Here is a 24,927-nt window from a genome sequence, read left to right on the forward strand (position 1 = left end):
GCTCGGCAGGCCCTAAGGCTCTAGGGTGATGTGACAAACTGGTTTGTTGAAGTAGTTTTTTTTTAAGAGTCAGTATGTGCAAGCAACTGTGTTGGTGAGCTTGTTTTGAATGATATAGAAATTGCAGCAGAAGGCTAATTATGGTAATGAATTACGCCATCGAGGGAGTGTAGGCAATTTTTCATACGCAAATGAAGGCAGAGATCTTTAAATGTTGCAAATATTTTATGAAACCATGCTTGGAAAACCTCCAGTTGGTGGAAGATTAGACACCCGAGTGCCGGTTACATTCCGGTTGAACTCAGTCTACTAACAAATAATGCTTCTTTGTTAAAAAAAAACCGGTGACAATCGATAATCAAATAAATTTTGTAACATGATAATTATAATATAAAACACGACATAAACTGCTTTCGACCCTTGGAAAAGGTCCCAAAACGGGCCGAAACGTTTTCAATATTTCCCCTTCAGCAGTGCTCGTTCAGTACGACACAAACAAAAGTGGTAAAACTGCGATGGCGCCATAGAGCTAACCCTCCAATTTGGGCAGTGGCATTCGATTACACTGCATTATGCTTCGAACGACCATTTCTTCTTTTCCCTACTGGTAGGTATCGGGTATGCTCTACTACAGGCATCAGCACCGAGCGAGCGAGATGCCAATGAGCGACAACCCACTTATTGCGACTGACCGTACGGCCGGCGTCGTCGCCGTCACTTCAGTGCCATATTCGTGTGTTGCTTCATGGCTGCGCTGCGTCCGTACGTCCATCCGTTCCGTTCCGTCCGGCAGCATAGAGAGCCATTAAGTAAAAGAGGGGTAATCGTGCTTGCGCCTGGGCGAGGGTATTCAATTTCTAAGGTTTCCTCTGCCAATGCCGTCGATCGATGTAGTCTCGTTGACTGCACTAGCAGCAGCCATATTGAAACCTATGGATTGCGTAACGGGAAAATGGGAGCCATTGAAAAGACATCGGAAATTGCACCAAAGGGGTTGGGGTATTTACAGATCAAAATTTGATTTTGTTGGGGGGAGGGGCTTTAAATAATTAAGAGATAAATTTGAGTACTACCGTGCCTCTACGCTCCGCTCCAATCCGCACCTAGTGTCGTTCATGTTTGGTCAGCTGCAGCGGGGTGGTGGATGGCCCTCCGCCGTCGCCGTTCCGACTCGAGACTTCAATGTCGGACTCATCCTCGTGAACGTTGATTTCCTCGTCGGAATCGCTCGGGACCGGACTGGCCGACGGATTGGACGAACAGCTGGTGCCGGTGGTGGCGGCATACGAACGGGACAGACCGGCAAAGAACGATGCTGCCGCCGAGGTCGGGACCAACGAGCGGAATGCACTATGCTCACCGCCCATTAATAATGGAGCTGATGCTGTGACTAATGATGCCGCCTGAGCTGCTGCCACTGCCGCTGCTGCCTGGGCCTGGGCATGGGCCTGCGACGCTGCCAGGTGGGACGCCACCGGTGAGGTTGACTGGTTTTGGTGATGGGCTGCCGCTCCCAGTGGCGGGTGGACTCCGGTGGCCGACGCCGATCCCGATCTCGGCCGCGGTGGGGGGGAACCAGGGGTGAAAGCGGAACTTGCTGCCGCCGCTCGGGAATTCGGCGAACTGGACCTTTTTAAAAGATTCATTCTTTGATGACGTCGCCATTTCGCCCGTCTGTTGGAAAACCAAACCTAGTAGTTCAAGTTATAGTATATTAGTCAAACACTTATGACTAGGGTCTCGACTACTAACCTGTACGCGGGCTTCGCTGAGCAAAGTTCGGGATGCTAGGCGCTCTCGGGTGCTGACACAGGGGTAGTGCGACTTGTCAAACTCCTTCTCCAGCTCTTCGAGCTGCTCGGGTGTAAAGGTTGTCCTATTGCGTCTAAACTTTGGTTGATCTCCGTCCAGGCTGTTGGAATCCTCTCCCTCGATATCTACAACGAGGCAACGGAAGCACACATTAGCATCGAAGCCCCAGTTCCGGACGGTGCTAGTCAATTATTTACCATACTCACCGATCAGTCGATTGCCATCCGGACTGCCGAGGGTGTCGTGCGATCCGGATCCAGGTGACCCGATGGTGACGGGGGTGGAGTTGGAGCTGCTACCGGGTGGGGTCATACCCGGTAGCGATTGACCCGGAGGCCACAGATGGGCTGGCGTCGGCCATGGGAAGCCTCCGTACGGTGGCGGTGGGTACAGACCGTAGCCAGCGGCCCGGGCAAATTCCGCAGCTGCCCGTTCTGCCGCCCGGTTCCGGAGGATTCGGTTGATGGAGGAGACCGAGGGTGCGGTGGCATTGGTACAGACGCCTGGAATGAGAGGACGGGAAAGTTTGGGATTAGAATGCGTTGGTTGATGGTTTCGATAGTTTGGAAGCTTTGATTTTAATAGAATTTTGAACACGCTTTTTTAAATCGTAATCGTCATATGATTGATTGATGTTGCACGGAAACCAGAGATGTCAGCTTTGAGTCTTCAATGCAGCGTTGCCAAATATAGCGATTTATTGGTGTTTGAACCGGTTTTCGAACTTCAACCCATAAACAGATATATTTTCCTAGGAATATCAATTTTTGAGATTTCATATAGAATTAAAAAGATTATTTTAATACCGTAAGACAGGGTGACATTGGGCCAACATTTGATAGTGTATATTGATGCAAATTTCTTGAATAATGTGAGCATTCAAAATTGGCTGATTTCAGATGGTGGTGAAAAAAACTACATTAGGTAATTCAATGAAACAAAGTTTCCTTAAATCCTACGTTTATTAAGCCTTCTTCAAAAATGCTTTGACACCCTGTCGGGCAGCCTAACCCCAGTTGGCCAGAACCGTAGCCATGACCGATGAAAGCTGGATGTCGGCATGTTCTTCAGCTCTTTCGTGGCTTTGGCGATGAGCTGCTCCTCCGTTTTGGCCACGAAGTTATTGAAATTATTGAAAATAATTTCCATCAGTCACAACTGGGAGGGTTGGTGGTCTTCCACGATGTCGTGCTTCACCGGAAAGATATTTTTCTCAAGCACCTTCAGCCACTCCTTCTGGGTGATTGCCTGTTGCTCAGACATGGCCTGTCTTGACTGACGCTTCCGCATAACAATATCCAGGTACTTCTTCACCGTATGCCCGGTTTGCCTCGACCTCCCGGCCCAAGACGCGGAACGATAAGACCACCTTGCCCTCGGTCTTCTTATTCAGCTTCTGCTGCACTATACGGTCGTGCAGCACCGTCGGGTGGCCGGAACCAAGCTTCCATTCGACGCTCCCGCCTTTCTCTAGAAGGGAGAGGATGTTGTAAATGCCCGGTCGCATATATTCGGCGGACACGAAGTGCCTCACGATGTCCAACTTCTTCTTTCCGGGGTGGAGATGGCAGTACGAACAAACCATCGAGCGTAGTTGCTTGATTATTTTCGCCATGGCCATATTGAAAATCTGTCGATATAATCGATATATCTAAAATTCTACGAAGGTTCTTTAACTTCAACAAAGTTTCCTAAACTTCCACAACGTTACTTGAACTTAAACGGAGCTCTCTGAACTTCCTCCCAATCACTTTAGTTTATCCAAAAATTGCTCATCTTCTGTGTAGTTTCCTGAACTTGTTGATAGTTCTGCAAATCCCTGGGAAGCTCCTTGAACTTCTACGATTTGTTCATCGCTCATACAAAGTTTCCTAAACTTATAGAAAATTTATTAAATGTCTACCAAGTTTGCTTATCTTTAACGTATTTCCTATAACTCATACAAAAACCCCTAAACATCTACAAAATTCCATTAACTTCTCAAAAGTCTCCTGGGGGGATGGACACCCCTCACCATCCCTCTCCAAAGGGGGAGTTTGGTAAAGAGAGATGAAAAAACCGATTTGTACCTTCCTTAAAAGTTGTCCTAGCTCGCTATTCTACTTTCTGTATGCAATTTTCACACTCCCGTTTTCTAACGGAACTATCAACTCTATGCTTTCATCTACTCCATCTATCGTAAAAAAAATTACCACTACAGTCTGTTATTTGAAATTAGCATCTTCAACTATGTAAATCGTTGACTTCACGCAGAAGTAATACTAAACATATAGTCAAACAATAATTAAGTAAAGTAAATATGGAAAATCTTAACAACTTTTAAATAAGGAAAACCCCCAAAGGCTTTGTTGCCAGCATTGCTGTTTTTGAGCATTCCACTAACAACCAAATTTAATCACTTCATAAAATCAATTCGTGATTCCGGACAATCCGTTCACAGACGCTCCCGGCGTTGTCCGATGATTCCAGCAGTTCCAGATGGAGATTCCAGATGTACCTGAAGAGATTCCGGACACTCACAACGGGGATTCCAGCAGTTTACTCTGGAAATTCCAGACGGTCCCGTGGCGATTTCAATGATAATTCCAGTTGATAGAGCTTCCAAGCGTTTCCGACGGGTACTAAATACGTTCCCGGAGGGATGCCTGACCAGGATTCCAGCAGCTTCCGATGTAGGTTTCAGATGTTCTAGAAGTTATTCTGGACGCTCCCAATGCGGTTTCAAGATGTTTCTGACTGAGCTTCCAAACGTTGCCGGCGATTTACAATGATCTCAGCAGTTCCCGATGGAGATTCCAGATGATCCTGAAGAGATTCTGGACTATCACGACGGGGACTCCAACAGTTTACAATGGAAATTCTAGACGTTTCCGAGGGGATGTCAGACATTTCCAATGATAATTCCAGTTGATAGAGCTTCCAAGCGATCCCGACGGCAATGGGTAATAAATACGTTCCCGGAGGAATATTGAACATTCCTGACCAAGATTTCAGCCGCTCCCGATTGATATTCCAGATGTTCCAAAAGGGATTCCGAACACTCCCAATGTGGTTTCAAGATGTTTCTGACTGAGCTTCCAGACGTTCCCGATGGTGGTTCCAGATGCACCTGAATTGATTGCGGACACTCACAACGGGGATTCCAGCAGTTTACACTGGAAATACCAGACATTTTAAATGATAATTCCAGTTGATAGAGCTTCCAAGCGTTCCCAACGGGTACTAAATACGTTCCCTTAGGGATTCCGGACATTCCTGACCAGGATTACAGCAACTACCGATGGAAATTCCGGATGTTCCTCGAAGTAATTCCGGACTCTTTCAATGCGGTTTCAAGATGTTCCTGACTGAGCTTCCAGACGTTTCCGGTGATTTCTAATGTTTGCAGCAGTTCCCGATGGAGATTCCAGATGATCCTGAAGAGATTCCGGGCACTCTGGACGAGGATTCCCGTGGTGATTATGAAAATTTCCCACGAGAATTCCAGTTGGTAGAGTTTTTAAGCGTTCCCGACGGCGATGGGTATTAAATATGTTCCCGGAGGGATTCTGAACATTCCTGATAAGTATTTCAGAGGCTCCCGATGAAGATTGCAGATGTTCCAGAAGTGATTCCGGACACTCACAATGTGGTTTCAAGATGTTTCTAACTGAGCTTCAAGACGTTCCCGACGATTTCCGATGATTCCAGCAGCTCCCGATGGAGATTCCAGATGTACCTGAAGTGATTCCGGACACTCACAACGGAGATTCCAGTAGTGTACACTGGAAATACCAGACGATCCTGTGGCGATTTCAGACATTCCCAATGATAATTCCAGTTGATAGTGCTTCCAAGCGTTCCCGACTGGTACTAAATACGTTCTCGAAGGGATTCCGGACATTGCTGACCAGGGTTACAGCAACTACCGATGGAAATTCCGGATATTCTCGAAGTGATTCCTGACTAAGCTTCCAGACGTTTCCGGTGATTTCCAATGATTGCAGCAGTTTCCGATGGAGATTCCAGATGATCCTGACAAGATTCCGGGCACTCCGGACGAGGATTCCCGTGGTGATTTTGGAAATCTCCCGCGTGAATTCCAGTTGATAGAGTTTTTAAGCGTCCCTGACATGGATTCCAGACGTTCCTGACGGATACTAAAATCGCTCCCGAAGGAATTTCGGACATTCTTGATCAGGATTCCAGCTGATTCCGACGGAAATGTTTGGACAGGGATTGCAGACGTTCCGGACTGTTAAATGTTTATTTTATCGGCCTTTTAACAATGTGTCGTCTGCCTAAACCGTATGGACGAGGACATAGAAGCTGCCATACGTACGGTGTTGTTCAAGTGGAATCAACCCGTCCATAAGACTAGACTCCAACTCCAGTGTCCCTTTTGATTCCGGATTTTTTCGCCAAATTCCAACAGTAGGATGAAATTTTAAAAAAATAGTAAGGCGGCTATTTGCGACTAAACTATTGAGCGTAACATTTTGATTTGTTCTTAAACGTTTCTTCATTCTTTGAGTACTTTATTTGAGTCGTGAAAATTTTTGCTTAAGAGGGATACTCAGATATAAAAAAAGTAATTTTTTTTTATTTCGTTTTTAAATTGATGTACATCAATGAAAACATTGCAGTGCTTTTTCCACGTCATTCAGCATTGCAACGGTGACGGAGGTTAAAACGACAATTCATCCCCATGTATCTTATCCCAAGTCCACATCCAACCTGTTAAAAAAATTGGTGTCCTTAACCTCGAGTAAGCCGCGAGTATTTGGTCCCCGTTCTACTTATTTTAGTCATAAGAAATATTGCTATTATACATTAAATTACGGCTTCGCAAAGCTAACGCAATTGAACCTTTACAAATAAATGATATTATTAATGAACTCAGCTAAACTTTTAGCTCTCATCTCAAAACATAAGAAATCACGAATGTTTAAAGAAGATTAAGATTGTTTGCAAAGAATAACTCATGAATTAAGAATGAAAATAAATTAAATATGAATTATGCCTATCGTCCATTGTGCCAACCATCCATAATGCCTATCGTACATTATGCCAAACGCCGTGCTCCCGTCTGGAATGGTTTCGCATCTCCATCCAAAACATAATGTGTAATTTATACCGACCTGAAGGCGGCGTTCGATAAAATTGATCATAACATACTGCTACACAAGTTATCTCGTCTTGGAGTTTCTATGCAATTGGTTTTTTGGTTGGAATCCTACCTTACAGAGCGTGTACTTCGAGTGAAGGTTGAGGGTTTTGTATCTTTGCCGTTTTCAAACAAGTCTGGAGTTCCACAAGGTAGTAATCTCGGACCGTTGCTGTTTATCCTGTTCTTCAACGATGCTGCTTTGGTTTTGGGCGAAGGATTCAAACTGGTCTATGCAGATGATTTAAAGCTGTACATTGTGGTGCGCACACAAGAAGATTGTTGGCTTCTGCAAAACTCGCTGACTTTGTTTGCCGATTGGTGCCAGAGAAACAAACTGACTATTAGTGTGGAAAAATGTCAGATAATCACGTTTCACCGCATGGTACATCCAATTTTGTTTGACTATCATATTGACGGCGATACTCTTACCAGAGTTACCAGTGTGACTGATCTAGGGGTTCAACTAGACACAAAAATGACTTTTGATTTACACCGTTCAGCGCTCATATCGAAAGCAACGCGACAGTTGGGCTTTATTTCCAAAGTTGCGAAGGATTTTTCGGATCCACATTGTTGGAAGTCATTGTACTGTGCACTTGTCCGTCCAATTTTGGAAAATGTGTCCGTCGTTTGGCATCCTCACCATGTCACGTGGTGCCTTAGGATCGAACGGGTTCAGAAACGGTTCATTCGTCTGGCACTGAGAAACTTGCCGTGGAGTGATCCTGACAATTTGCCGCCGTATCCTGATAGATGCCGACTGTTGGGCTTAGACACACTGGAACAACGACGGAAAGTACAGCAATCGTTGCTTATTGCTAAGCTGTTGAATGGTGAAACTGATGCCCCCGACCTGCTTGCGATGTTGAACTTTCGTGTGCCGAGCAGATCTCTTCGGAATACAACGCTACTGCAACCAAATTTTCACCGAACCATGTTTGGGAACAACGAACCAATCTCAGCGTGTATTCGTGCGTTTACGGCTGTCGAAGAGTTTTTCGAGTTCAATGAACCAACCGAACGTTTTGCAAATCGGATTAGGTCTGTGTTAAATTAGCTCTAATACATTCATTAAGACTAAATTGTCAGATGAATTATTTTAAATACAAATACAAATACAAATACAAAACGCGTGGAATATAGTGAGTCTAGTTCAAATGGAGGATCTCAAATCCCTACTCATCACTGCCCTTTCGATCTGTATTGCGGTCCCCCACAAAAGTGCCACATTTGAGTGAGTAGCTTTTTTGCACTGACGTTGGGTGTGATACTGGCGGGGTTTGCCGCAAATCACTCTTATTTTTTTTACGCAGATAGATTTATTTGGGCTTGCAAGGGAATTATACTATTCAAATATTTCAGAAAGTGCCCAACAGTGCTCCTTCTATTTGCGTGACAAGCTTTCATTGTTGTTTTAATTAAGGTATTACTCAGGGAACAATGTTAAACACCATTTTTGTACATGGTATTGTAACTAATCTTATATGTGCTTCATTTTGATTTGGGATAAGTGTTTGAATTAAACGGCGCCGGTGGTGTAGTGGTAAGCGTGATTACCTCTCACCCCAGCAGGCCTGGGTTCAATCCCAGTCGGCGCCGCCGGGATGTTCTGAGGCATAACATCTCTGATCACGCCTTCCTTCGGATGGGAAGTAAAGCCGTTGGTCCCCGGTTCATGAGTTGATGGGTCGATATGTAGGGTCCAGGTGTGGGAGCTGCCTTCCTGGCACGTCGGTAGCATTGGTGCTCAGCACGGAAAACAAGATCGACGGAAAAAACAAATCAAAGGAAAAAAAAAAAAAAAGTGTTTGAACTATGGCTCGAGATTTCCACTGTGGTGTGCTTCTATTGTTACATACCCATATGTATTTTTGTGGTGCGACATAGTGGAAACGTGAGAGCGTCGGTAGCATTGGTGCTCAGCACGGAAAACAAGATCGACGGAAAAAAACAAACCAAAGGAAAAAAAAAAAAAAAAGTGTTTGAACTATGGCTCGAGATTTCCACTGTGGTGTGCTTCTATTGTTACATACCCATATGTATTTTTGTGGTGCGACATAGTGGAAACGTGAGAGCGTAATTGGAGCATATACCATATATAATTTAAAAATCAGCTAGGAAACTAACTTCAAAATGAAGCATTTTAGTCACATGAAGGTAATAGATAAATAGATATAGGTCAAAATCAAAAGTACTTGAAACACGTTTAATTTTAGATTACAAGCATAAGTGCAGGTACTTAATAAAGCATGGGTTATGCTTGATTAGGTGAATTAGAGCTTTTAATAATTTATTAAATTAGACTAATGAGATATCATAATCATCAAATGAACTTAAATAAGAAACTTCAGAAAGTCTAATGACATTAAGTAGATTAACAAAAGAATTAGAATGCGGGGGTCCGCTTAGGGAGGCAACTAACCTAAAGTTAAAGTTGTAGAATAAATCTTCCTATTTAGTCTTGAACTTCAATAAGAAAACGCAAGCAGACCAGTAGCATTAAGCAGATTATCAAGGAGAGGAATAGTTTAGGTAATGAGTAAAAGTAGAGGTATGTGACAATTAATAGCTTTTAAACTTTTGGAGGTATTGTATTCCCCTGAGTTTGTTGTACTCGATTACTATATTATTCTCTCAATACGCGGAATCTCTTATATATGCGGTTAAAGCATTTGAGTTAACTTATTTCTTAGTGTTCAAGTACTTACATTTGTAAACAGCAGTCAATGTTAATCTATGAACTAAACCATACGTAAAATTGATCTTTCCTTATGTGGTATTGATGCATGTTTAACTTTTCGTGGCTGTCGGAATCAACGCGCCTACGTCTACGGAGCTTACGCAGAAGTGATTCGCAATGCAGTAGAGCTAACCAAAAGTTTTTTTTTTTTGAGCTTCTGTAGTATAGAATTTGTTCGGTACGGTCGCGAAATCTTGAAATGATTGATAGGTGCGGTATAATAACTAAATTGAAACAAAGCTCGACAGTAAAATAAGTAGAATATTTAGGGAGGAAACCAAAATTAACCAACTTGCCAACATAGGCTATCACATTTATTTTGGTGGCACTCTTTAAATGATAATAAGCCTTTTTTCTCGCTTCGGTTGTCTTGTACGGCTTTCGGAATTCGCGCGGTTTTCGTAACTTACATAATTTAGATATTTTGTTCGAAACGGATTTACTTATTCAATCGGTTTACTACGCGGATATATCTACGAAACAATACATACGGAATCCAGTGTTCAAGCGGCCAACATAGGCTAGTCCTTCTGCTGTATTGTCAAAGATAGAAGCAAAATTTATTCCAATGGGTCAAGTCTTGAAAATTAAGCTGTCACGCAGCTCCAGCTTGACACCAAAAAAAAAAAAAAAAAAAAAAAAAACACAGATCCCAACAGACTAGCTTATAGAGGCAAAAAATAGCTGTATAAGCCAGTTTTGGGCTGTATAAGCGAATCTGCAGCTGGAACGCGATGTCGAATCGATTTTCAGTCTGCAGTACAATGTTGTTCTGCATAGTTCAGCCAACCCAAGTTTCAGGTTTGGCAGGTTAGACAAGTAAATTAATAGTTTTTATCCGTTTTCCATACACATTTTACGGATCTCCCGCAAATAAAGATTGAATCCTAATTCGTTCAAACCTGCCACAGTTTCTGGGGACCTCAATACAGATCGAAAAAGCTGAGGGGAGCAGAGTGTTGTAAATATATTATCTACTATTCCTAAACTTTTCGAGTCCATCATTAATGCCAACATATTTTCCCAAGTTAAATCTCTCATTACTAGTAAACAACATGGATTTGTTAAAGGTCGATCTACAGCCACTAATTTGATACATTTTGTAACATATGCTTTAAATGTAATGGATAAGGGAAATTACGTAGAAACATTATATACTGATTTTAGTAAAGCATTCGATAGAGTGGATATACCACTGTTGATTTTCAAGTTGTCCAAGTTAGGTTTTAATACCAGGCTACTGCAATGGATCGAGTCATACTTGTCAAGGAGAACGCAAAGAGTAAGATTTGAAGGAAAATTGTCGTCTGTCGTTCATGTAACATCTGGTGTGCCACAAGGTTCGCATCTTGGTCCACTACTATTCATCTTATTTGTCAATGATATAGAATACATTTTGAAGCTGCTTCATGTTTCAATATATGCAGACGACATGAAACTTTTCATGGAAATATCTAAAGCATCTGATATGCAGCTATTTCAGCAAGAAGTTGACATTTTTTACACTTGGTGTAAGAAGAATTTGTTAGAGATCAACGTTAGTAAATGTAATTCTATATCGTTTACAAGAAAGCATGCCATAGTAAATGACACAATTTCCCTTGGTGAGAAAACAGTTGAAAGGTGTAATCAAGTAAGGGACTTAGGCATTATTCTCGACTCTAAGTTGTCATTTGTTGATCACTACAATAACATTATATATAAAGTAAGTAACATGCTAGGGTTTATCAAAAGATTTAGTCTGCACTTCAATGATCCTTACACTATTAAAACATTGTATGTGGCCTATGTGAGACCTCTTCTTGAATACTGTAGCGTAGTGTGGGCTCCGTATCAGGATACATATATAAACCGCATTGAGTCTGTTCAAAAACAGTTTTTGTTGTTTGCACTTCGAAAATTAGGTTGGACGAGATTACCACTTCCATCTTATGAATCGCGATGTTTGTTAATAAGTTTAGATGGACTGAAAAAACGAAGAGACTATGCCATGGTAACATTTATAAACGATGTTATTGCTCAAAGAGTTAATGTTCCGGAAATTTTAGAAAATATAAATTTTTATGCTCCCACTCGCTCTCTGAGGATTAGGAATTTGTTTTACATTAACAATCAACAATGCTAAAAATGGGCCTTTGAATAGAATTATGACCTGCTATAACGCATATTCCCAATCAATTGATGTAACAATGAATAAAATAACACTAAAAAAAGCATTCTTTTCAAGGTTAGCCAGGCAATAATATTTAATACATAGGGGAATTTACGTATTCTCGGCAACCTAAGCAGCGACCTTCTTTCTATAGCCTTTTTTTCTATGGAACGCACACATATGCAGTATTGGTTTGTTTACAATCTTTTGCTGCCAGCTGCTCTAACAATTTCAGTCGAAAGAATTGTCAAAAACTGTTTTGAAACGCTTTTACAAAGCTCCAATCTTCTCTAGTGAGAGCGAGTATTGTCGGCAACCCGTTTTTCTTCGGCAACCGTTCCATTTGAACTGCATGTAAATCTGCTGTTCTATTATCGGCAACTCGAAATCAGCTACAATTTGTAGTGCGTGTGTTTCATTTCAAGAAAACCCTGCTAGATTGCTTTTTCTCAGTGGTAAAAATATAGTCAAATTGAAGCTGAAAGCATAAAGAATCGTTTGCATGCATTCAGCGAAGTGTTTTCGTAAGAAAATCCAGTGAAAATAGTGTTTCAATTTGGGTTGCCGAAAATAGTCTGTCATGCCGAAGCCGTCATTTCCCCTAGTTAATAAGCATTCATTGTAATTGGTCTACGATTGATTGACGACATAAATAAATAAATAAACCCTAGTGTGTATTAGAGATGGGCGATCCGCTTCCGAGCTGTTCTATAGACCCGATTCTCTAAAGTGAGCCGATGACCCGCGGTTCATATCACCAGCTCACTGATATCACAAGTCTAAACCATTCAATCCATCTTGCCACAAAAACTTTTCAAAAAAGGACTCATTACTCCACTTAAGCATTGAACAGTCTCCACGTAAACCAAGACGCGAGCGTAATACAACAGGTGCCTACTGATTGACAGCAATAAAGGTAAAAGCAAACTTCCAAGCGGTTGTTTGGGAGATAGAAAAATATTTACATGTGCTACACGATGTTTTTTTTTTTTTTTTTTTTTTTTTTTTTTTTTTTTTTTTTTTTTTTTTTTTTTAACTCTTTATTTGTTTCAAATTCAAAATAAATTCCATTTCATTTTTAACCTAGGTGCTCCAGTTACTACAGTAACTTACCAGCCTTAATTGTTATGATATATATCTAAGTGTTTTACATTGTTCGTGTCTTGACAATTCAGTATTTTAAACAGGTTTTTTAAACCTGCATGTCAGTATAACAATTGATAGCTTAAAACTAAATAACTAAAACTAAATCTTATCTAAGTATAAAGGGAATTAATCGTTGCAATTGAGGATTGTAACGATTTTTGCCGGAAATTATTAATTATTTTGTTGGACATTTGTGCTAAAGTCTCAACATTCGAAATTCTATGTACTTCGGTAGTACTGTACCAGGGAGGCAACTTCAAAATCATCTTCAGAATTTTGTTCTGAATCCTTTGAAGTGCTTTTTTCCTGGTAGTGCAACAACTAGACCATATTGGCACAGCGTAAAGCATGGCCGGTCTAAAAACTTGTTTAAATATTAGAAGTTTATTCGTCAGGCAAAGTTTGGATTTCCTGTTTATAAGAGGATACAAACATTTAATATATTTGTTACATTTGGCTTGAATGCCCTCAATGTGATCTTTAAAAGTTAATTTATGGTCAAGTATTAATCCAAGATATTTCACTTGGTTTGACCAGGAAATTGGAACTCCGTTCATAGTGACTATGTGACTACTACTAGGTTTCAAAAAGGAAGCCCTGGGCTTATGTGGAAATATTATAAGTTGAGTTTTGGAAGCGTTGGGAGAAATCTTCCATTTTTGTAAATAAGAAGAGAAAATATCTAAACTTTTCTGCAATCTGCTGCAAACAACACGAAGACTTCTTCCTTTAGCGGAAATGCCTGTGTCATCAGCGAACAAAGATTTGTGGCAACCCTGAGGCAAATCAGGGAGGTCCGAAGTGAAAATGTTATACAATATAGGCCCAAGAATGCTACCCTGAGGAACTCCTGCTCTAACAGGTAGTCGATTAGATTTGGAATTTTGATAATTTACCTGCAGAGTTCTGTCAGTTAAATAATTTTGAACTAATTTCATAATGTAAAGTGGAAAATTAAACTTTTTCAATTTAGCAATCAAGCGCTGGAATTGGCTTTTGAGGTTTTTTCAAAATTTTTGTGAGTTTCCATAAGGGTTTGGAACTCGGGTCTAATTTAGAAACATTATTTTCAAAAGTTTTGTTCCTCAGGGCAGAGAATCGCTTTTTAATTTGTTTTTGCAAATCCCGCCAGATAACTTTCATGGCAGGATCGCGTGTTCTTTGAAATTGTCTCCTACGGACATTTTTAAGACGGATCAAGAGCTGAAGATCATCGTCTATTATAATTGAATCGAATTTAACCTCGCATTTTGGTACTGAGGCAGCTCTTGCTTCAACTATAGAAGTAGTCAGAGATTCTAGAGCATAATTAATTTCATCTTTGGTTTGCAAAGGAATGTTTGGATCGAAGTTATATTCCATAAATGTTCGATATTGCTCCCAATCAGCCCTATGGTAATTGAAAGTAAAGCTGTTGGGATTAGAAATTATTTCTTGGGATATTTCAAAAGTTACTGGAAGGTGATCAGAATCGAAGTCAGCATGGGTAACCAATTGGCTACAAAGATGACATGAATCAGTTAAGACCAAATCAATAGTTGAGGGATTTCTTGCAGAAGAAAAGCATGTTGGGCTGTTTGGATATTGAATAGTGTAATAACCTGCAGAACAATCATCAAACAGAATATTACCATTGGAATTGCTTTGAGCATTATTCCATGAGCGGTGTTTTGCATTAAAATCACCAATAATGAAGAATTTAGACCTATGACGGGTAAGTTTCTGAAGGTCACCCTTGAGAAAATTCTTTTGCTGGCCTACGCATTGGAATGGCAAATAGGCAGCTATAAACGTAAGTTGTCCAAATTTTGTTTCAACAGAAACTCCCAAAGTTTCAAAAACTTTGGTTTCAAATGAAGAAAGAATTTTATGTTTGATTCGTCTATGAATAATGATGGCAACGCCACCACAGGGTCCATCAAGACGATCATTTCTATAAATCAAGTAATTTGCGTCCTTCTTAACCTTATGGTCAGGTTTAAGGAACGTTTCAGTTATAACGGCAATATGCACGTTATGAACTCTCATGCTACACGATGTTAATTTTCTATTGGTATTATCCAGTTTATGTATGTACCCAGCCCTTATTGCTGGTGTTATTCCTCCAGCATATGTGCTCTCACCTCTCTTCCCATCATTCTCTGGGGGAGCGGAAGATCCGCACAAAAGCAAATAACCGAAAAGCGAAATGCAGCTCTCCAGGTCCGGATCCGAATCATCGATTCGGATGGGAGCTGTTTAGGATGACAACTCTCGGACCCGTCCAGCTCCTCGGATCTTTTTCTCTCTCTCGATTCTTCACGATTCAGCTCCGGATCCGGATCTGAGCTGATGATCTGGAGCTGAAGCCGAGAATAGTAAGAGAAATTCTGTTGGAGAATTAGCATCAGAAATAAAATCTGAATGTAGACTGGATTGCATAGCGTATCATCGTGTGTGACATAGGTGTAGCTCTCTCACATACATTTTTTGCCTTAAGCTGGGTTTAGACTAGGCAAGTGAAATGATCAACTCAATTGAATTCAATTGGCTTGAAAAGTTGAGCCTGGTACAACTTTTTTCAATTCAAGTGAGTTGATCAAGTCAGTTGAATGGCATGGTTTACAAGTTCAATTCGCGTTCAAGTCAGCTAAACTCAACTGACTTGATCAATTGACTTGCCCTGTCTAAATCTAGCTTTAAGCTGGGTTTAGACAGGGCAAATTAATTGATCAAGTCAGTTGCATTCAACTGACTTGAATGCGAATTGAACGTGTAAACCATGCCATTCAAATAGGAAAAACCAATAACCCCTCATTTTATCTGTCAAACTTTCATAGCGAATCAAAACAAACATTGCGTAGTACTAGAATTTCGACTAGAATAGGGTACGTTAATCGTTTGCTTGGGACCAATAGGCTAGTCAAGTAGTGAACCAATTTAAAACCGTTAGTTTCGAATTGATTGTTGATTCAACTGAGTTGATCATTTGACTTGCCTAGTCTAAACCCAGCTTTACTGTTATTATATTGGCACATTTTGCGTGCAATTTGGTTTACGCGACGGTTAATCAGTTGTTGCGTTAGTGACGTTTTCCATTGAAAAGTAAAGCCATGTTGTAAGGTACGGATTTATTGGTTAAGACTACTTTAACGATTTTTTGCAGTTTTAAGCACTAAAACCACTAATTAATTTTCCGATTTTGAATTTGTGTAATAATTTATATAATTTAAATAAAAAAAATTCTATAATTTCAATGTGAGCTGAAGAGCTGTTCAAAAGAATCGACTCCCTTTAGTGAGCTGGATGGGTTTTATCCACTCAGCCAGATGAGCTGTTTTGCCCACCTCTAGTGTGTATAGACAGACAGTAAAGTAGTAGGTAAATCAGGACCAGAGACTTTGTCTAGGACCAGAATTACGGGAGGGGATTTGTTTTTGGTGTGCGTGAGGAAAAGGAATAGTTTCTTAGTGTGCGTGATACGTAAGAATTCGAAAATTTCCACACAAGCTAACAATCGTGTGCATTCATGCCAATTAAGATTTACATAGTGAGATATCTGCTACCAGTGCTGCAAAATCTTGACAATACACGGTGATATTCAAAATTCTGCTTTGGTCACTCATTTGAGCTGACAGTCATCGTCAAGGCAAACCATGTCAATTGCCATTGACAATGCTGTCATGTGCAGATTTTTTTATTAGCTAAATTTGTAACGAAATTAAATGAATTGAGCAAAACAACTACATGGAGCCAGTAAAGTGAACAAGCATCTACAACCTGAACTGCTTGGATAACAATAATGTGCCACAGAATGCACGAAATTACACAAATTGTTACGAGTGAATCTTTGTCATTGACGAAAAAATGAATGAGATTTTGATGAAGATTTTCTTGAGGATCAAGTCTATCAGTGACTATGTAAAAAACAATTTTTTCAATATCGTGCGAAAGTCTTTCAATAACAATGACAAATTTCAGCACTGTCCAACGTTACTTGTCGTTGAAATGTTCCTACCTCCTCTCGTCACGTTTACATTACTTGACACTGTTTACTATGGATTTGACTATTGACTGTGTTATGTCGATGTGAAGGTTAAACTTCATCACACTTTCTTAAGGTAATAATTGAAGGTAGGTTATCTAACCGGCAATAAAATCGAATCACATGAGCGAAGTAATACCCAATATATAACTCAAATTTTGAACAGCAGCAACGCTTAGTTACGCATCTGTGACATGGAATATCATACTAGAACCGATTCAAATCGGTTTAGCTGCCTTCCAAAGCTATCGCGGAAATGATTCTAACGTAACATCTCCATCCTCACCTAGATTAAATTAAAAAAAAAAACACCCATCATCCACCAGATTGTTCGGCTGTCATTGATACCTGACTGTAATGCCACTTGAAAAATCTTCATCCTCGACGATGACGGACGGTTGGACATTCCTCTCAAATCAGAAGTCCACGTAAGTCATACCAACCAGCGGACCAGTAGGTGGCCATCGCTAAACTGTCACTTCACTTGCTTCCATCCAGGTCGCATTCACGCTACTTTGCTACCCGTGGATTCCGAAATAAAAAAAAAATAATAAAACATAATCTCATTCCAACGGCAAATGCCAACGAGCCCGGACTGCGGATTGAGAGGCATGGGCAGCCTTAACAAAATGTAAACAAGGGGAATTATACACATCAAATTAGTTAAATAAGATTTTCGAGCTTCGCTTCCCTCCCGTCGACGAAATCGGACACTTTGGCCAGCACCAGGCACATTTATTAAGACATTTTTTTCCGAGTATTATCCAACCCAATGAGCACGGATGATTATAATATGACACTTTTAACACATTCTTTTGTTTCGCTTCGTTCTCGTTCGTTTCGTTGGAATGGGTTCGGATGATAGCGGGGATGCTGCGAAGCACCAATTTTCTCACTTGTGTCTCACCTCTGGGTCGTCGTTGTGATCCGAGCAGTGATGCTTACTGGCTTTTAACTGCCTCGGTTTTTATGGGTTAAGTGAGCTGTAAAATGCTTAAACAAGTCACTTAGCATTTGCGTTGTTCGCTAGTGCCCAAAATTGTCTGTACTTGCTGCTTGTTAGGCAATTACAGCTGGTCACAGCTAATGGACGCATTAGTCCGTGGAGAGGTGAACCAGGTCAAAGTAGAATTGATTTTTTTTTTCCTCCACCATGCGCCTGATGCACCGTGTGTTGTTGAACCCGCCGACGACCGCGAGCACTGTTAATCCGCTCCTGTCATCTGGAAATGGCAAACGAGTGTCATCAAACCCGGTTCCACGCAAACACACATGTGTAGTGGGGTAATAAATCACTGATTAATACGCGAATAAATATTATTAATAATGCAATAAATAAACTAGTTCTCTTCCGTTTCTGCAGCGGTGCCAGCAGCGCGGTGGGAAGCGGAGATTCTCGGACGGCAGCGCATCTGGGCGATAGCAAATGTGCCGTTTCCTTTTTGCATCGAGTAGGGTACGAACCGACTCCGGCAGGCAGGGGCTGTCAGCGGCAATCAACATGAAAGCGTCAATTTCACTTTCACTGCACAACGCTGGGGAAGTCACAGTGACGGCCTTTGTTGGACTCGGCAAGGATACAGCTTAACCGATCTTTCAGAGTTTTCGTTTCAATTCGATTTAGTTACAAAAAAACTACAAGGGACAGCCCTATACGGTTGTACACCATGGTGACGTAGGACTACGTGGTCTTATACAATAAATGTTATCTGTTAACTGCAGCAGGAGCTTGGGTTTTGTGTAGGAATAGGAATTTAAGCGAAGGGGCCTCATAACCTAGTCAGTAAAGGCATGGTATTACCAAGCCGGAGGTGGCGGGTTGTATTCCCAGTCCGGTCGAGGGAATCTTTCGGGTTGGAAATTTTCTCGACTTCCCTGGACATAGAGTGCTTGCCACACAATATACAAATTCATGCATTGGTATTGGAATCGAAAGCTCTCAATTAATAACTGTGGAAGTGAATTTAGAATACTGAGTTGAGAGCACGCAACAAGCTAATATGCGATAAGCAACAAGCTTCATATGCGAAAAAGAAGAAGAAGAAGAATGATTGTCCTGAAATGAACCTTTTGATATGAATTTTAGTTGGGACATGTTCAGAAATTTAACCCTTTTGGAAAATCTTGATGGCACTGAAAAGGGCCAATTTTCTTCTTGTGAAGTATGTTGTTTGAATGTTTTAATTTGTTATTCTACCTACTTAACCTAACTTAACCTAACGTGCCAGATCCCTGACGATTGATCGGATCGCCTACAGCAATCTCTGAACCTTGCGATGGAGCCAGCTCTCCGTAACTCCAGTGTCTGAAGACCAGCCAGGCGGTGGACCTCAGAATTTCTAGTCCGCGGGGGACTGTTAAGGATCATCCTAAGGATCTTGTTTTGGATCCTTTGGAGTTTGAGGTGATGGCATTTGGCGTAACTCTAACAGATTGGCATCCCGTATTCTATTACGGGAAGGATGATTCGTTTGTAGACAGCAAGCTTATTTTTCAGGGACAGGGTAGATCTCCTGTTGATGAGTGGATACAACGATCTTATCAAGATGTTGCACTTGGTTTTGGTTTTGTCAACGTGCTCCCTAAAAAGAAGCTTGCTGTCTAGTGTTAGTCCGAGGTACACGACCTCTTTGACCCTTTCCACCACTGAGCCGTTTAAGCAGATCATTTTATTTTCAGACGGAACAAGTCTGGGAGATTTTGAGTGTGGAAAGATGACGACCTGGGTCTTTGCCGCGTTGATACGGATCTTCCAGCTGTTGAAATATTCAGACAGGACGTCCAGGCCTCTCTGAGGTTTGGCAGTCAGAGCTCCGATGACCCTACCCTTGTAGACGATGGATGTGTCATCTGCGAACAGAGACAACGATCCACCAGCAGGGAGAGCCGGCATATCGGAGGTGAACAGGTTGAATAAATTGGGGCCAAGGATGCTTCTTTGTGGAACCCCGGCACCGATGTTGAAAGCATCCGATGTGATGCCATTCAGAGAGACTCGGAACGTCCTATCCGATCGATAGTTGTTTATTATCTTCACTAGGAAGATTGGAAGACCATACTGCTGCAGTTTGAACACCAGGCCATCATGCCAAACATTGTTGAACGCTTTTTCAACGTCCAACAACGCCATGGCAGATGTTTTCGAAACAGGCTTGTTCCGTCTGAGAATGTTTGTCACTCGAAGCAGCTGGTGGACGGTCGAACGACCTTTCCGAAAACCAAACTGATCCTCGAGTAAGATGTTGTTTTGTTCGGCAGATGTTAGGAGCCGGTGGTAGACTGCTCTTACCTGATAACCCTGAGAGAAGGCTGATTGGTCGATAGCTTGAAGGAGAGGACGGCTCCTTCCCAGTTTTCCGGATGGGTATGACTTTAGCTGACTTCCAACACGAGGGGAAGTAGCCAAGTCTGAGGCACTGATTAAAAATCAGTGCCAGATGGTTGTAGAATTTGGAACTCAAGTGTTTGAGTTCCAGATTCAGGATGTTGTCGAAACCTGGGGCCTTCATGTTTTTGGATGATTTGATAAAGACCAACAGTTCGTCAGCCGGTCCTCTGTTAAGAATCTGATGAAGATTCGTTGCATTTTCAGTAACCTCAGATTCATGAGGGCTGACGATGTTTTGTCCGAGATTATGGGAGCTGACGAAGTGTTGACCTATCGCGGCAGCCTTCTTTTAAGGGGTTATCAGATGAAATCAGTGGGGTCAGTGGGGTAGTTTCCAAAAGGGCTTTGCACAATCTGGGAGAGAGCGGATCCTGTTAGCAAAGTCCTGGTTTCTGAGGTCCACCATCCTGGCTTGGATGGTTTTTGTTAGGCGATTACAGTGGGTCTTAAGGACAGGCAGACCAGAGCGTTGGTACAGCATTCGGATGGTGTTACGGAGTCTTATAAAGTCTTTGGTAGATCTGTCAAGGTTCAGAGTATTGCTCACCTGTCTGGATACTGGCACGTGCTGTTCCCTGGCCCGGGATATCGCCTCTTCGATGGAATGCAGACACCGGTTAACGTTTTCGGGCGTCTCCGGAAGAACACCGTAGTCGACACAGTGTTGGAACTGATCCCAGCTGACACGATGGTAGTTGCGTCGGGAAGCTTGGAATCGGTTGACGGATGAGCCCACTTCGACCACCACCGGATACTGGCCCGAACTCAGCTCCTGGTGGGTCATAGGTTGCGAGATGTTGTCTCCCATGTTGCTGATGAAGATGTCGATGATGGAGTGCACGCCGGACCGACTCAGCCGGGTGGGAGTGTCCGGCGCCAGGATAGTGTAGTGAGCAGGTCGTCGTTCAGGATGGTGCCGTTTTGATTCCGCCTTTGGTTGCCCCAAGCTTAATGTTTGGCGTTCAGGTCACCAGCGATGATGAATTTTGTACGGCGTCGTGTTATCTTGACAATATCCCTCCGCAGGTCTGCCGCGGATCCATCCCTGGCGTTTGCTTGTTTCGGGCAGTAGGCCGCAATGATGGTGACGGGGTCGACGGGTGTGAAGACTTCTACTCCCAATGCTTAAACCATTTTCAGCTGGAAACTGGGTAACAGCCAGCAGCAGATGTTGTTTCTGGCAGAGATGGCCTCTCCACCACCTCCAGAGCTTGCCCAATCCAGCCTCACGAGCCGGAATCCAGGAATAAATACGTTCATCTCCGGTTTCAAATGAGTTTCGGTGATGATAGCGATTTCGATGCTATGTTCGTTGAGGAAGTCAATGAACTCGATAATTTTGCTCTTGAGCGAGCAAGCGTTCCAGTTTGCGGTTTTGATGAGCTCACGGTCCATAACTGAGAATGAAGGTAGCCACAGCTTAGAGCTGGTTGGATTTGTTTTTGATGGTGTTGGCAATGTCGTGCATCTTGGAGCAGCAGTCGTCTGTTGACCTGAGTTTGCAGGGGCTCCGGAAGTTTGAGCTTGAGTAGCAGTAGCAGTGGAACGAGCAGCAGCCAATCGTTGATTGAGTGGCAGCGGTGGCAGCACTCATCATTCATTTCTGGCACCTTGTTGCGGCCGGGCTGATTTCTCGTCGATGCTTTCTTCCGGATCTCGATGTAGTCGGTGCGCTTCGGGCAGGCCTTGCTTGTAGCTTTGTGAGCAGCACCGCAGTTGGCGCAAATGGGATTGGCATCATCGAGTCTGTCGCAGGCGTCGGTTTTGTGTTGTTTTCCACACTTGATGAAGCGGCTGACCATATGGCAATTCTTCGTTCCATGCCCGAAGAGCAGGCGGTTCGATCATTGGGTGACTCCACGACTGACCGGTTTGTACCACTCCCACTTCACCACAATGTTGAACAGTACGCAGATGCCCTGGAGGTCCATCAAAGTTGTTGAGTTCTTCTCAAGGTGGACCAGGTATGGCTGGTCGCGGTACTTGACGGCCTTGTTGTGGCGGACCATTTTGTGAATTTGGACCGGCTCTTCCAAGAGGACGCCTGTGTCCATGTCGTATAGTCCTCGCAGGACCACCTTGAACGGCTTAACAGCCTCGATGTCGTGGGAGAAGTACTCCACCTGTGCTTGGTCCAGCATGGCCTGAACCGCGTTGTAATGGTTCAACGCAGGAACCATCAATTTGTATCCTTCCATGCACAGCTCGATGGTGCACCGGACGCCCTTGGTGATGTAGAAGTTTATTTTTTCCCGCAGTCCGGGTGGGAAGCCTTTCACGTAGAAGGGCGGCATTCTGTCCTTTTTCGGCGGTCCTGTTGTTACCTTCACCGGTTCTGCACCGTCCTTCAGAACGGAGAACCGATTGTTGTCGAGCAGCTTCTTCGCGGCTGTCGCACTGTCGCTGTTGTCTTTAGGCCTAGACCGTTTCCCGGGATTGCCGGCACTCGAGCCACCGCGCGATTTTTTACCCCTGGCTGTGTCAGCGAGAGCGTCACTATTCAACGCGGGAAAAAAACGGAACAACGCAGTCGAACGAACGAAGAGAGCAAGAGAAGAAGCACGACAGCAGTGCTCTTTTATATCTTTTCAGGTTGATGACGGTGTTGGGGAAGCAGCAATGCTACATCGACATGTTTCGTCTAGAAACGATTCTCTGATGACTGTGTTGGGGAAGACACATATGCATGAACGTAATGGGTGAGTTTGTTAGTTATTTCGACGCTTTCAGACAACGCTTGACATATTCCACTTTTTAAACAGTTTCTTGTTAAACAGAAGCATTGCTATCGATGTGTGGACATATTTCTGGCAGATTGGTGATAAAATTATTGAAATTGGTTCAGGGGCAGCTGAGTTATTAACGCTCAAAATCTTACATATTTTCGTTACATGTTCCATTTTTGGTTTTCACAAAGTCTACCCCCATATAGAAATCACAGACGTAGAGTAATGAGTATTGTACCATATTACAGTTTTATCAAATCACTGACGTTTAACTGAGAAATGAGAATGTGGGATTTATTAATGCATGAGCTAATTAATATTATTTTCCATGAATTTTGAGACATGGTTCAATCCGAAAAATGTCTTGACCAGACGACAGTCAGGGAAAAGTTCTTGAAAATCACTATAACACGCAAAATTTTCCATGGGTGAGCTTCGCGAAATATCGCGAACATTTCTTACCGCTGTCGAACGAGGAATCGAAACCACTGTCCGCTGAAATTAAAGCTTCTCACAGCTAATTTGTATGATGTAAAAATAATCTAATTACCATCGAAGACTTCGAACCACGTTAAACTTCAGAACCAACCTCCCCTTTCTGAGGTTGATGTGTTATCCAACCGTTCATGCCGCCAGTCAATCCCATTGTGATCCAAATCAATCACACATCAGACTTCAGGAAAATTTATCATTCACCTGACACTCCACTGATCATTCCGCATCGATCATTATTCATGTCTACACTCGGCAGCGACGATTGATTTCGCGCCTGAATGTAATTGAAATGCCGCCGTTGCCTTTTGAAATAATCGGAGATTGACCTGCTGCACCTAATTACCCATCATGGGTTCACCAGCACCGCGATAGTGCGCGGTGTAATTGAAATCCTGACACATCCTGCGGCTGACTGGGTGTTGCTGGCCCGAAGATAATTTACGACTTGTGCGCTCTGACAAAACTCACCCGCTGCTCAGGAAAGCGGTTCTTAACCGCAACTCTATGAGCAATCCGAGGGGCCTTTGAGGCTAATTTGAGTAATAACTACAAATCAGCATGGGGTTTCCGATTTGTTCAAATCCAGATCAGATCCGACCGTGGAGATACGGCGGCGAAAGGGAGGAAAATATTAATTTCTGGCCAACTGAAGCCTGAACGCGAACCGATAGCAACAGCAGCCGACAAACCTATTAGCACGGCTGGCGGTTAGCGGACTACCACAAAGGCGATTCCGGTCGGACCGCCGCTCACAGCAGTAGTAATCAAATTAACCCTTTTTAGAGTGATGCGTGACTACCTGTTCCCCTTCACCTTGCCTTCGAAGCTCAAGATTCAGGAACTTTGGAATCACGCAAACTTCCCGAGAGACCCGAATTGCGCCAAGGCCACGGTGCGCCGCTTGCGCGGCTTATTATTATAATCACCTACAAACAACTCCAAACGGTCTAATTGTGGAGCGATTAAATCAATAATAATAACAACGAATGATGATAGCGTCGCAGTGGTGGTAGTAGTGGTAGTTGTTTTTTTTTTATTGTAATTTCGCCCCCGGGTAGACGATTCCGATAGCCATTTGTTTCGATTTGTAATCTGGAATGGCTGAGAAAGAGCGGGAAATGGTCAATGGCTCACTGGGTATTGAAGTCGTCACGCGCACAGCGCGGTGATTAGAATTTCAGATTAGGACAGGTACAAGCAATATCAATTAGATTATAGGTTTCCAATCGGGTGACAGAGATCTATCGATGGCGATGGCGGAACGTGGCGCCGCCTAGGCATTCGCAGTGGAGATC

The 24,927-nt window shown here is 42.7% G+C and overlaps 1 protein-coding gene across 1 annotated transcript in view; it reads right to left on the minus strand.

Moving 5' to 3' along the window:
* Positions 1–745: 745 nt before the first annotated feature.
* Positions 746–24,927, minus strand: part of LOC135710743 (paired box protein Pax-6-like) — a 208,380-nt gene continuing 184,198 nt past the window's right edge. Inside the window, exons 4-6 of the mRNA XM_065233409.1 lie at positions 2,019–2,315; positions 1,753–1,937; positions 746–1,691 (exon numbers count right to left, since the gene is read on the minus strand). Coding sequence (XP_065089481.1) covers positions 1,104–1,691; positions 1,753–1,937; positions 2,019–2,315 — 1,070 coding nt within the window. The 3' untranslated portion in view covers positions 746–1,103. The remainder of the gene's footprint in view (positions 1,692–1,752; positions 1,938–2,018; positions 2,316–24,927) is intronic.

The sequence above is a fragment of the Ochlerotatus camptorhynchus genome, unplaced genomic scaffold (assembly GCF_037179485.1).
Source record: "Ochlerotatus camptorhynchus isolate MF236.1 unplaced genomic scaffold, CSIRO-AGI_Acam_v1.1 ptg000401l, whole genome shotgun sequence".
NCBI classification, from domain to species: domain Eukaryota; kingdom Metazoa; phylum Arthropoda; class Insecta; order Diptera; family Culicidae; genus Ochlerotatus; species Ochlerotatus camptorhynchus.